This window comes from Octodon degus, unplaced genomic scaffold, assembly GCF_000260255.1.
Source record: "Octodon degus isolate 3935 unplaced genomic scaffold, OctDeg1.0 scaffold00288, whole genome shotgun sequence".
NCBI classification, from domain to species: Eukaryota; Metazoa; Chordata; class Mammalia; order Rodentia; family Octodontidae; genus Octodon; species Octodon degus.
The window spans coordinates 152,115-167,105 of NW_004524864.1; the positions used below are offsets into that span (position 1 = coordinate 152,115).

At 39.9% G+C, this 14,991-nt stretch overlaps 1 protein-coding gene across 1 annotated transcript in view; it reads right to left on the reverse strand.

The window, feature by feature from the left end:
* Necap1 (NECAP endocytosis associated 1) overlaps positions 1-12,522 on the reverse strand; it is a 15,821-nt gene extending 3,299 nt beyond the window's left edge. Inside the window, exons 1-6 of the mRNA XM_004647128.2 lie at positions 12,332-12,522; positions 6,141-6,241; positions 5,894-5,998; positions 4,222-4,303; positions 1,677-1,785; positions 1,307-1,487 (exon numbers count right to left, since the gene is read on the reverse strand). Of these exons, the coding sequence (XP_004647185.1) occupies positions 1,307-1,487; positions 1,677-1,785; positions 4,222-4,303; positions 5,894-5,998; positions 6,141-6,241; positions 12,332-12,426 (673 nt within the window). The 5' untranslated portion in view covers positions 12,427-12,522. The remainder of the gene's footprint in view (positions 1-1,306; positions 1,488-1,676; positions 1,786-4,221; positions 4,304-5,893; positions 5,999-6,140; positions 6,242-12,331) is intronic.
* Positions 12,523-14,991: the final 2,469 nt, after the last annotated feature.

Here is a 14,991-nt window from a genome sequence, read left to right on the forward strand (position 1 = left end):
CGGCTGCTTCGGTGTCTACAAACATCTCATTGTGGTTCGATCCCCACAACACAAGCCAGTCAGTCATGCCTTGAAGGCTTTCGGAAAAAAAAAAAAAAAAAAAAAAACACTTCTGGAAGATGCTACCATTGAAGGAAACAGACCAGAGGACACATCAAATTTCTTTGTAACACATCTTACAACTACATATGAATCTACAATGATTTCCAAAAGTTTAATTTAAAATATAAATCTTAGAGACCAGGGATATAGTTCAGCAGCACAGCACCTGCCTGACAAGCACAAGGTCCCAAGTTCAATTCCCAGTACCAAAAAATAAATAAATCCTAGATACCATCCCTAGGACCTTCTGGTGACACTTAGCAATATAGGTAGGCTATGTTTTCATCTCAAAAATTCTACAAAGAGAAAGCTTACCTTTAATAATCAATTCAAAAACTGGCCTGCATTGTCCAATATGTTAAGTTAGAAGTCCCACTTACTTAAATCTGGTTCTCTAATCTTAAGAATATTCCTCTGAGTTCTACTACTCTTATTTTTCAAATAAGAAACTGTGACTATATTTGGTTTTTGCCACCACACTGTAAGGAAGAACACAGCCTAAATGTCCCTTCCTTTTCTCCCAATCGCTGTCCTGAAAAAAATGGAGAAGACTAAGAAACAATATTAGGGTTGAAGCTATAACTCACTAGGAGAGCATTAACCTAGCATGTGGGAGTCCCTGGATTTAATCCTCAGAGAGAAAATAAATGAAAGGAGATAAAGAGAATGTGAGACACAATAAGAAAGGAGAAAGAGAAAAAGAGAAAGGGGCAAAAAGACAAAATGAAAGAGGAAGAGAAAGGGAAGCTAGGAGGGAGGGCGGAGGAAGGGACTGGATGGACCTTTACTGACTGGGTACAATATTCCAAGAGCTATGCTAGGTGCTCTCACATCACTGAACCTTATCATCCTAGGACAGTTTTATATAACCATTCCGTAAACGAGAAAACTGAGTCAAAAAACATAAATATTTAGAAGTATGTTCAGCTATGTCTACAGCCATAACCACAATCTTTATCCATCTGATTCACATGCCTATTAGCATCTAACTAACAAACAATGAAGGAAATGATCTTTTTTATTAACATTTTATCTGTCAAACAACCTAGTAAGAACCATGACTCTGTTCACCAGAAAAGCTCTGATCCCTTGCCAGCACTAAGCACCACCTCCTAGTTAAAAACATCAATACTCCTCTGGGTAGACAGGTGTTACCTAACTGAAAACAAGATGTGATTTCCAAAGTTGAAAGTGTTAGATTTACCTGCATCGCTACTTCCATGGTTAGACTTTGGAATGGGTGGTGGGGTGACATGGTTGCTGATGGCCACTGAGGATGGGGGCGGAATAGTGACTTTGCCTCCTGGAGGTGGTGGGAGTAAGCTTAGGCCCCCAGCGCCTGCAGTCCTGGGCTTAGATGCTCCTCCTTTCTTGGTTGTAATGTTCTGAAAGATAAGGAGGGTGAAAGAAAGGAAAGATGTTACAAGCTTGTAAAACAACAGGAAAATAGGACAGGGATGCAGCTCAGGGGCAGACACTTGCTTAGTATGCAAAAGGCTATGGATTACAGCCCCAGCATCAAACCAAAACAGGGCAATGAAAAAGAAAATAAAACGTTAAAAAAACATACTTACCCCAATACTCAACTTGATGGTCTGTCCTTCCTTGAAGCCTAGATCCAATTTGGGACGATTGTCCATTTCCTGCGATTCTTTGGAAATCTCAGTTTCCTGCTTTACCCACCTTTCAGGAAACAGTATGTGATCTTAGTTTGGGATTCCCTAAAAGCAGATTTTGACACACAGATCTGGGTATATTTAGTTTATATGAAATGGGACTCCAGAAAGCAAAGTAAGAGACCAAGAAGAGTAAAAAAGGAAATTTATTAAAAAAAGCGAGAGGCCAACCAGCATTCAAGCCTACTGAGAACCTTCTGGGGAACCAAACAAAATGGCTGTTAAGATTTGTCTCTCCCAAAAGGGACAAAGGGTCTGGGTCAGTAGTACAGCACTTGACTACCACATGCAAAGGCCCTAGGTTTTATCCCAAGCAGCACTAAAAAAGAGGGCCTCTAATAGGGCACTCAGGTCAACAATTTCTGACATTGCCAGTGAAGCGGAAGACCCAATACTATTAGGGACTACTGAACTCTTTTGGATTATTTTGCTGAGTTAACACACCTATAATATTCAAATAATGGAACTTAACAAAAAAAGGGGTATAGGGGCTGGTGAGATGGCTCAGTGGTCTAAAGCACCTACTTAGAACAAGCTTAGCAAAGCCCAGGGACCACGGTTCAATCCCCCAGCACCACATGCCAGCCAGCCCACCCCCTGGTGGGGACTGAGCTGGCCACACACACACACACACACACACATAAATAAATAAAATTTAAAAAAAAAAAATTTAAAAGAAAAAGGGGGTATACAGATGAATGTCCATTTTGTATCTGTGTATTCAAGGTGGTTGGGATAGATATATAGTTACATTCTCTTAATGAATAGAATGATGTGTTCTAATGGTGTTTGTAGATAGGATATCATGTTCGCATCTTGTACAGCAATTAACCACTGGGAGGAATGTATGCAATGTGTTAATTATTGAAACTGTCCTTCCAATTTGATTTGAAAAAAAAAAAAAAGAGGGCCTCTAACCACTGACTCCCGTCCCCATGGCTCAGTGCTGCCTTGAGTGAAAATTAGCTCCCTAGTCCTTGTGGCTTATACTTTGTGCTAACTGAAATGCCTTCCACAACTTCCAAGCAGAAAAGCAGAGGCCAGAAGAGGAAGCTGATGGCATGTATGGTGCTGTCTACCAGCTGCACCAGTTTCAGGTGAACAGAAGAAACATTAAAGGGCCAGCCAGGTAGCTCAGCAGACTAAAGTGCCTGCTTAGGCAGAGCACAGCAGCCAGGGTTCAGTGCCCTGCGGGGTTCAATCCCCTGCGTGCCATGCCAGTCCCACCCCCAGAGTGCGCTGAGATGACGACTGAGACTGGGCATGGTGGCGTGCGCCTGTAATTCCAGTGCTTAGGAGGCTGAAAATAGGAAAATCGCTACTGATTCTTACTACACAGAACCCAATCTATGTAGTAAAGCCCTGTAGACTCCTGTACTAAATACATAAAAATTAAAAAAATAAATAAAAAGGCAAATACAGAGAAATGTTATCTGTAATAAAAGGTGAATATTCACTGTACAGAAAAAACATGCATAAAACTTGTCACCTCCATATGGTAACAAAATTGGCACAGAACTTCCCACATATTTTACATACAACCTGTCTCCACTGTACAACTCCCTCCACTACTTGTTTTGTTTTGTTTGGCAGAACTGAGGATTGAACTCAGGCCCTTGCACTTGCCAGGAAAGTGCTTATTCCACTGAGCCATCTCCCAGGCCCCCATCCCTCCACTACTTGAAAGCAAGGACAAATTCTCCAGAGGCATAAACAAGCCAATAAACAAGGTTTCAAAACATAATCAGGTACCAGGGAGATAGCTCAGTGGTCTAGCGCCTGCCTGGCAAGCTCAAGGACCTGTGTTCAATCCCCAGTACCACGTGCCATACCAGCCCTATGCAGAACCAGCCATCGAAACCAGGTGTGGTGGCACACACCTCTGTAGTTGTGTATCAAGACCCTGTACCAGGGGCTGGAGAGATGGCTCAGTGGTCTAAAGCACCTACTTAGAACAAGCTTAGCAAAGCATCAGGGACCACGGTTCGATCCCCCAGCACCACATGCCAGCCAGCCCCGCCCCCTGGTGGGCTGAGCTGGCCACACACACACACCACTCTCTCTCTCTCTCTCTCTCTCTCTCTCTCTCTCAAATAAATAAAAAAAAAGACCCTGTACCAAATAGATACATAAGTAAATTAAATATTTTTAAGAAAAAAACATAATCAAAGCCAGAGAGATAGCTCAGTAGCATAAGTGCCTGCCTGGCAAGCATAAGGTTCTGAATTTGATTCCCGGTACCAAAAAAAAACCATAGTTATATAGAAAGGAAACAGAGACACAGAGATAACTTAAGAACACACAAATGAATGGAGGGATTTACATTCATCACGAGCTAGTTTACTGATAAAGAAACCAGGGGTAAAAGACACAGTACCCCCTGAACAGAGAAGCAGCATCCCATGACCATTTAACTTGGTAACAAATGACAAGCTTTACTCACTTGAAGTGGTCTTGTAATGAAACATTAAAGTCAAAGGCATCTCCCCGATCTGTGAAGCCAATGCCAATGAACGCACTGCGCCCTACAAAAGACAGAAACAGTCAGAATGGGAAGTGTTCCCTGTGAAAACTTACACCCAATGAAAATAGAACAATTCCCCAAGTAGATAAAAGTTTATGATGGTAAAACATTTTTTCACAGCCAGGCAAGGTCTATAATTTCAGCACTCAAGAAGCTAAGGTAGGAGGATCGCTTCAGTTCAAGGCCAGCTTGGGCTACATAAACAAGCTCAAGGTTAGGATGCATAACATAGCAAGACCTTGTCTCAAAAGACCAAAAGAAAAACCTTTTTATGGACCAGGAGTTAGCAAGTTACCTACAAACTATAGTCAAAAGCCTGCCACAGGCTTTTTATAAATAGTTTTATTGACAGTCATATCAATCTGGAAATATACTATCTACAGCTATGTTCACACTGCAGTAAAAAAACTAAGTACATTAGTTTCAATACAGACTATATGATCCAAAAACCTAAAATAGTTACTTTTCTATCTGTGCTTGCCAGCCTTTGTCATAAACTACAAGAAAATGACTGAGAGTTACCAATAATTAAAGGCAGTCTCACCAAAAACCACCATAAACAAGAAATGAACAAAATGTGTTAATTCTTTTGATAAGCATTTGGTTTATTTAAGCCCTATCGACTAATTACCACATCTTAAATTTGTATTCACATCTATTAAAAACATGTTAATCTTTCTTTACCAGCAACCTTAATAACTTTGTTTTATTTTTGTTCTATATGGGAGGAGGGGAGAGAAGTATGTATTTAGAATTAGCCAGCTGGACTCAATTGAGATGATCCCAATTTTGTTGGCAACATCCAGTACATCATAACTGAGTGCCATTCTAGCATATGACTTTTTCTATCAGGCCTGATTAGGGTATTGACCTTGGCAACATCGAAGTCATACAGGTTCTTTATAGCTAATTTGATTTGGTGCTTTTTGGCTTTGACATCCACAATGAACACAAGTGTTTTGTTGTCCTCGATCTTTTTCATGGCTGACTCAGTGGTCAGGGGGAACTTGATGATGGCATAGTGGTCAAGCTTATTTCTCCTGGGGGTGCTCTTCCAAGGCTATTTGGGCTGCCTGTAGAGCTGCAGTATCTTGGGACAGGGGAAGGTGGGTAACATTCGTATCTTCTTTTTGTGTCTGTGGCTGCCTTTCAGCATGGCCTTCTTGGCCTTCAAAGCTTTTGCTTTGCCTTCAGCTTTGGGAGGGGCAGGGGCTTCCTTCTTTACCTTCAGCACCATCTTTGTAAAAATGCTCTCTCAACCTTGTTTTGTTTTGTTTTGCAGGCCTGGGGATTGAACTCAGGATCTTGTACTTGCCAGCAAGCGATTATTCTACTGAGCTAACTCCCCAGCCCAACCTTAATAACTTCATTTTTTTTTTCTTTTGGCAGAATTGGGGATTGAACTCAGGCCCTTGCACTTGCCAGGGAAATGCTTATTCCACTTATCTCCCCGGCCCCTTAATAACCTCAAAAAGAAAGAAAATTTATTAAACAGAAATAAGAGAAATGGAATAAGGACACAATTTTATTAAAGTGCAGTACACTGATTATTTTCCTAATTTCACCCCATTCAAAATCCCAGACCCCTTACCAGTACCATCCTGGATCCTGATTACAAAGTAACGGCTGGAATCTGTCACTGTCTCCACAGCAATACCAGGATATTGTTCTACTGGTGCCTGAGCAAAGAGCTCCCCTGACAGACACGAAAAAGAAGCTCTTTGAGCAAAGGAAGCAAAAACTAGAATTCTAGTTGATAGCTATTTTCATTCCAATCACCAACATGAAGCATTCCAAACCAATATCCTTGATACATTAGGCAGTCACCTGCACTTTACCTGAAACTTTATCTTCCAGTTTAATATAGGCAATCTTCCCTTTTGAAGTGATTCGGAGACGACCAGTCCAATCAGGCTGGTCTAATTTCCAGTCAGATGCCCTAGGACAGGAAAATGGGAAGCCTCAGCCTTCAGATGCACTTCAATGTACTAAAGTCTTCTCGGAATCATTTGCCATAGTTCTATTCCCCTGTCCAGAGTAATCTACTCCTTCTACATAATAAATAACAAGAATAACTCATAATCGCCTCATACACATATGTCATGTTGCACGCAGTTCAAAACAAGTAAAATCAATGTTACTACTGGAAGACTCTCACATCTATTAAAGTACAAATAAAAGGAATTTAAAATTAAGATTATAGGGCCATCCAGATAGCTCAGCAAATTAAAGCACCTGCTGAGGCAGCCGCAGGGACCCGGGCTCAATTCCCAGCGTGCCATGCTGTCCCTGCCCCTAGGGAGCACTTAGACACCGACTGAGACTGGTGGTGCACACCTGCAATCCCATGTGTATAGTGAGACCCTGTAGACCCTGTACCAAATACTTCAAAAAAAAAAAAAAAAAAAAAGTTGGGCTGAGGAGATGGCTCAGTGGAATAAGCACTTGCCTAGCAAGCTCAGGGGCCTGAGTTCAATCCCCGGTTCCAGAAAAAAAAAAAAAAAAAAAACAGTAAAAGTAAAATTACTTGGCACTAGGTGTATAGTTCTGTAGTAGAGAATTTGCCTAACATGTGTATGGCTCTGAGTTCAATCCCTAGCACCATAATTTTTTTTTTTTTTTTTTTGAACTGGGGATTGAACTCAGGCCCTTGTGCTTGCCAGGGAAGCGTTTATTCTACTGAGCCATCTCCCCGGCCCCTAAAAAATTTCTTTTTAACTAAAAATTTAGAACATAAAGTTTTTCATAATGATGCTATTTTCATACTGTACATGATATTCTACATAATGATGTCTTATTGACCAGGTAACAATAAAATCAACGTACTAAATGAAATATTCAGAGTAAAAAAATCACTAAACATATTATTATACTGAATTCAATACATATCTAGAGATTTTGTTTTGTTTTGTTTTCTGTACTGAGAAGTGAATCCAGGGCCTTTGCACTGAGCTACATTCCCAGCACTTTTCTATCTATATTTTTATTTTGAGAGAGATTCTCACTAAACTGCAGAGCTCTTACTAAATCATAGGTACTACTCTCAGCACTCAGGATACAACAGCAAACAAAATGTTCTTCTACTTGTGAGGCTTACATTCCAATAGAAGACAGGTAAACATAATAATTAACATAATTATATTATGTTAGAAGGTTATAAATACTAAAGTAAAAAGGAAATGAAGAGGCAGGCAAAGAAATGCTGGGGCAGCAAGAGCACCAGACAACAGCATCCCGGGAAGTTCAAGGTAGGCCTCATTAGGAAGGTAAAATGTACACAAAAATGAGGAGCAAGTGAGATGATTAGCCAGACATTTTCCTGAGGAAACACATTCTCCACACAGAAAGTAGCTAGTGCACATGGTACGAAAGAGGGGGCATGCCTGTCGTGTTTAAGGACATCAAGGAACTCACTATGCTTAGAACACAGTAAGAGACCAACTAAATGAAAAGTAAAGGTAAACAGCAAAGGTAACAGAGTGGCCAGATAATGGAAGGCCTTGTAAGCCATAAAAATACTTCACCTTTTCCTCTGAGTCAAAGGGAGTTTAAGCAGATGTGTGACCTGATCCCCCTTACATTTATAAGGATTATTTTTTCTGCTGTATGAAAAAGAGATGTAGGGACAAGATGGCTAAAGAGGGAGGGCTAGGAGACTACAGTAGTAATCTAGGTGAGTCATGATGATGACTGAGAAAAGACAATACCAGAAACTAGATAGGTTCTGGATGTACTTAAGATAAAAGCAGCAGAACTGAATAGATTAGGTAGGTGTATGGTAGAAAAGAAAAAAGCCGAGGATGTTTACAAGGTTTTCAGCCTTGACAAAAGAGTTGCCAAAAACTGAAACAAAGCCCTTGAGTGGAACATATCTAGGAAGAAAAGCCAGGGGGTCAGTTCTGAGTGCACTGCATTTGAGATGTATAATGAATCTAACGCTGATATTCACAGGCTGGAAAATTAACACTCAGGTATCTCTGAACAAGAATCAGTTTAGGAGCTGGGGAGATGGTTCAGTAGAATAAGCGCTTGTCTGGCAAGTGCAAGGGCCTGAGTTCAATCCCCAGTTCTGAAGAAAAAAAAAAAAAATCAGTTTAGTAAGATGGTAAGCAAAAGGCTGAAAGAAGGAAAGTAAAAATAAAGCCAGCAGAGGTTTTGAGCAGAATTTGTACAATAAATCCTGGTCACTCCCTTATTTCTTGATGCTCTGTTCTCAAATACCTTCAAGTACCTGCCTCTAATCCAGATGTCTCTGCAGATCTCTATTAATTTTTAAGTAGGTATTGCTGCTTCTAGTCGTAACATTTATGCTCACCTTAGCCATAAGCCCAAGCGGACAACTGAAAACATTAGAACAAGCCTACTCGATGCATTTCTTTGGACAGGTTCCTTGTTTGTTTATTTGCTTGTTTGTTTAATCTTGTGTATCTAGTGGCTCAAGTTTACAAATTTCTGAGTAACTAAATGGACACTCGTAACAGCAATATCCCTTAGCCTTGGGCATCAGTTCTCCTGCTCCAAATCTAGCCTCCAGAACTGTTCGTTTACTTTAGCAACAAAACTTTATATATGAATCATTATGAATCACTGTGAGATTCCACAGATACATTTTATTAAGCCCTGCCAACAGCCACGAAAACCCTGTTTCCCCCATCTCCTGAAAAGATAATACCACAGCAGTAATGCTTCATTTCAAAGTCTAGTATTCTTTGCATTCCATTAATACACACTACAAAGTTCAATTTTTTTTTTATTTGCTTTTTTACTTGTACATTAGTAGTCCATAATGATGACATTCCTTGTAGAGAGTTGGTATGCCAACTCTCCAAATGACAGGGAGAAAAACTAATCTCCCAACCTAAAAGGTAACTGGGACGAGTTCGTGTTCTCTAAAACCAAAAAATGAATTTTAGGAACAAACGGAGGTTATGAGCAGAATATATTTATTGAGGGAAAGAAAGCTCCTGTCTGAGAGAGGGACAGGAGGGGGGCCCAAGCGGGTTACCCCCCCCCAAAGTTTAATACTGATTAGCGACAGAAAGAGAGAATAATTTTTTTTAAGTTTTATAGATTAGAAAATTTATTTTCTACTCACTTATAAGTTTTCTTATCAACCTAAGTTTTCCTTCTCATAGTCTAAAACTCTGGTCAGCACAAGTTTAGAAAGCAGCAGTTCGGGGGCCAGGGATATAGCTCAGTGGCACAGTGCCTACCTGGCAAGCACAAAGTCTTGAGTTTGATTCCTGGTACCAAAACAGAAAGAAATAAAGCAAGTTTGTACTAGGCAAACCAAAGCCACTTATTCTCTTTGACCTTATTAGTCACTCAAAGGAAAGAGTCCTCTGCTTGTCAAAAAACCCAGTTTGTCCTTTATTGGCAGCCTAGAAAATAAATCATGTTCATAGTATAAAATAGGTTCTTTTTTTTTTTTGTTTGGCTGAACCAGGGATTGAACTCAGGCCTTTGTGCTTGCCAGGGAAGCACTTATTCTACTCAGCCATCTCCCCAGCCCCAAGGGAAGACTGATTTTTTTTTTTTTTTTTCAGAATCAGGGATTGAACTCAGATGCTTCCACTTGCCAGGGAAACACTTATTCCACTAGGCCATTTCCCCAGCCCTAAAACGGGTTCTAGTAAACAAGACTAAACAGACAACAAGACACAAAAATAACATTTCTTGGCTGAGAATGTGGCTATAACATCCCCATGTGGTAGAACATTTGCCCAGTATGTCACATGAGGCCTTGAGTTAAATCTCTGAGTACCATTACTACTACTACTACTTCTACTACCAGTACTAGTACTACTACTACTACTACTACTACACACACACACACACACACACACACACACACACACAGAGGAAGATGTGTGCAGTAGGGTCAGACAAAAGGAGGACAGAAGAGAAAGATATTTACCCTGTGTCTATTAGGCATTATAACCATTCTTATGAAAATTAAGTGATAGGATCTTGAAAAGGTATTAGTTAGATTTGTTTTTATAGATGAAAATACTAAAGTTCAGAAGAATTCAGTGATTTGTCAAAGGTAACACAGTGAATAAAGTCAAACTGTTCTGTTCGTTTACTACACTAAAATATCTAAAAATACCAGCTGAAAGCTCAGAAATGCCAATAAGAAGTATGGAAATCACAGAAGGGTAAAAGAAAAGGAGTATTGGGAAAATTAAGAATTTGCTTTAACAAGGACCAATGAACTTAATACAAGGATAAAGGCTATGAGTAAACTAAGGTATAAAAATTGAGAGTGCAAATCAGTAAGGAGGAAGGTATTATTAAAAGCTGGAAGTATGTAGAAGGTTTGAAATGAGTTCTCTTACCTGTTTTAGCAATTCAATTGATGTTATGTAATCAGGTTGATCTGCATTATCTAATTTCTTTTCTCTGTGAACATTTGGAGTACCCACCATGTACCAGACACTGCGCCAGACCCTAATGGTACAAAGTTAAAAAAAACTCACACTGTTCAGAGTCTGCTCTGATCAAAAAGAGACTAAATAATCCATTACATTAGAAAACAAAGAGCACAGTGACATGTACAAGAGAAGCACACAGAGACAACCCCTAAACCATAATAGAAGAGTCAGTCAAAGCTTCCCAAAAAAAATGATGCATGAGGTGAGTCACAGTTACGTAGTACCCGTGACCAACAAAAAGCATTCTGGTTGCTATTCATGGTCAATTTGCAGTCTGACTGCTAGCTTCCTAAAGGTAGAACTATTTCCTTTGCCAAGGGGAACAACTCACTAGGCCTAATGCATAGACGTACAAGCACAAAGATACAGATTTGTGATGAATGTGCCTCAAGTAGAGGCAAAATGAACCCAAGGAGAAAATAATATTTCAGCCAAGATAATGCTAAATATCACAAGAAAAATCATCATGGTGATATGAGTCCAAAAGACAAATAAAAATATATTTATAATTTTAATGTATCTTACATTCTTTCATACCCATTATATGATTTCATTTTAGTTTCCATAATCCCCTGTGATTATGGCGCTATCCCTGAGGAGATAGCTCAGTGGCATAAACACCTGCTTCATAGGTGCAAGATCCTGAGTTCAAGCCCCAATTCCACAAAATAATAATAATAATAATAATAATAACCAACAAAACCCCCTGTGAGATATGTAAGCAAAGCATATGATTCTAGCATTAATATTTTTTTCTATTTTACAGATGAGAAAGCTTAGGCTTGGAAAGGTTGAGATCTGCCTCCCACGTTATACAGCTATTAAGTGGGCAGGGTATAAACTTGTATTTTTTTTTAACATAACCCAGTAAAGTCAATGTCTATAACATCCTCAGATCCCTCACAGTAAGTGGGGTACAAGGTTTGTTAGGCCCTACAAAGAAAAATGTGTTAACTCTGGAGGAAATACTGAAGGAGAGGTTAAAGGCTGAGAGAAAACAAAAAAATAAAATACTATATAAACAACAAAATATAACGAAATGTAATGGACAACCATTGGCAAACATAGCCTTTGCCTACTGGCAAAAAAAATATAAACAGAAGACGAAATGGTGAATGATAGTATCAACGGCAAAAATGACAACAGTACAGAAGATTAAATTACATCATCCAGTGATCAGCAACCCAATGATTACCCAGGAGCGTGCACGAGGACTTGGGAACAGATGTGTGATAAAGACTGCGAGCTGAAGGGCGTAGCGAAGAACGAACGGAAGAGGTGGCGAAGGAGCAGGCATGAATGGATGCGCCTGACAGGGAGCAGATGGATGTCCCCAGGGGTATGGGGGAGGAAAGGCAGGATGATGCAGAGCGGTAATAAAAATAAAATAAACGGAAAAATTGTAAAAGGCGGAAACATGGTCAGTGACAGTCCAGAGTGGAAAGAAAGCAAGGGAACAGGACTTTGAGGGAAGCGTAGGTTAGCTAAGTGACAACTCATCGGTAGCAACGGCAGGCGCTGGCAGAATGGTACCTAAGGCGACAAGTGTCATCACCCATGGGTGCGCGTGTGTGGCAGTGCCTCAGGATTTGTACCTGTAGCCGCGATTGGAGGCTCGGGGTGGAATCCGGTAGACGCTGACGTCCGGCTTCACACACAGCACAGACTCGTACTCCAACTCAGCCGCCATCTTGCCTCTGCTCTGCGCGCCGCTGAGGGCGGAGCTTAGGGCTAGGGGCGGGTGGGGGCGTGGTTTCGACGCGAAACTACTTCCTCTGCGTAACTTCCGCTCCCCTTCCTTTTCCTTCCTGTGGTTAACCTTTTGGTCGGCGCGGGGTTGAGGGGGCCATACTGAAACCTGGAAACCTTGAGGACGCGCGGTTCGCCATCTTGGATAATGGCAAAGATGCCATACTAGTACCAGAGTGATATACGTAATGGAAATCTCTCTGCTGATTCTACGCTGAGGGAAAGCGCCATCTTGCTTCCGGGGGCTTTAAGAGACACGGACCGCCTTGAAAACTGGCCGAGTTTCTTCTTTTTAACCATAATATTTCTAATATTCCGTAGTATCCGGGCACCTGTAATCCCAAACTGAATGCCTACAGGAAATATGTGGAGAAGCTTAACTACCGGAATCTAAACGTCCCAAAAGCTCAGCCTGTGTTATTATTGTCCATCGCCTCCTCATCTCGGATTTCTAGGATGGCACCTGTTGAAACAGAGCACTGTCCGCTTGTGTTCCTTTTTTTTTAATTATTATTTTTAATGTAACGCTATGGAGGGAAAAACTCGATGGGAACAGCTCAGGAAGCATAATGAACTATCTAACCACCTCTATTTGCTCTCTGCTCAGTAATGATAAATACTAGGGAATTATCCATAAGTATCTTCCTTGTAGTCTCAAGAAATAAACTTACCACAACACTGTAACTAAAAGTGATTTAATTAGCACATAGGCAAGTGGCAAAACCAAAATACAATATGAACTCATTTTGGCTGACTACACCAGTAGCAGCCTTCATCACTTCATTATATTGACTGGTTAAATTATACTTTCACCTGAGAAAGTGATATCCTAAAATTATAATAATTTGGAATTATGCTATGTATTAAAATTATATTTATTGTTTGTTACAGAAGTGGAGATTTGGCTACTCTCAAATATTATTGACAAAAATGTAAATTAGTCAAGTACTTTGAAGGAAGATTAAGCAGAATTAATCAAAATAACCTTAAATTTAAAATTTTCACCGGGGCTGGCAAGATAGCTCAGTGGTCTAAACGGCCTGGTTAGGCAAGTTTAGACAAGGAGCAGGGACCACAGTTCAAACCCCAGCACCACATGCCACGCCAGCCCTGCCCCCAACGTGGGTTGAGGGGGCCACAAAAAAGTAATAATAATAAAATAAAAATTTTACCAACTTTTTACTTTTAAAAATTAAAAAGTTTTCTTTAAATTTTTTTAAAAATTAAACAAAATTTTCACCAGTAGTTATTTTAGGGAACAATATAAGCACAAAAAATACATAATGACTTTGCATTGCTTGTAATCATGAAAAAATGGAAAGAACATCAATATCTATGAATAGGAGGCAGTTAATGTGGTATCTATCACTCTGTGATGATTTACACCAGAGGCAGAGATCGCATGTGAACACCAGGCAACTGAAAGAGTCACAATTAAAACAAACATCCACTTGTAAAAAACAGCATTATTTATGCCAAAACTCAAAAACATATTCTTTGTACATGTAAGTGCACTAAAAATGGTCTCAAAATAAATGGGGCTGGGGTGGGCAAAACTATTATTTTTCTTTTTTTTTTAACTATTATTTTTCTACCCTATATATTTCACTTTTTAAAACTTTATGAAAGATATATATATATATATATATATATAATATATATCTCCAGTACCTTTGCAGAAAATGTAGAAGGGCAATGAAAGTGGTCTGCTTCTGACTCCATGATCTCATCTGAAGCCTAGATCATGGGACTATACCACATTGTTTCCTCTTTTTTCCCTTTTTGTGTCAACATCACTTATGTAGGACTCTTAATCACATTTTTACTGTTTCACATTCCTTAAGTCTCAGTGACTTCATCTTTGGGATGCAATATTCAAACACCCGCAAATTAAGGAAGGAATGGTTATTATGGCTCACAGTCTATAGAAGTTTCAGTCTGTAGTCCACTGGCTCCAGGAAGCATGGCATGGCAGAGAAGAAACACCTCACTACATGGTAGTGGGAAGTGGAGATGAGGAAGAAGGGACCCATCTCCAACTTCACCTCACAGCAACACATTTGGCTAGACTACTTCACTGACGAGTGTCATACACCTCAAATCCAGCCACCTCCCAAAAGCCCCATCTATGAATGCATGAAACTTTGGGGAAACATATCGATATAAACCATAACATCCGCTCTTTGCCAAATTTGGCCTTCAAAGCAATTTGCAAATTTATATAATTTGATCACTACACCATCTTTGTTTCCACTCCATCTCACCTCTTTCATCACCCAAAATAGCTCCATTCCCCAAATCTTGGACTAACATCCCAAGCTATTAGCCCAACTTTTTCTGCCAGTAAGGTCTATTCTATATGCTGGTCATCGTGTTTTTGCAAACACATTGTCCTCTTTATTCCTCCTCTTTGTTTCAGCTCTAGTCTTGTCTTCATCCTTCCTTTTCTATCAAATCCAACCCAAAGACTCTAGGAATGTATAAAGCAAACATTTATGCCCCTAAG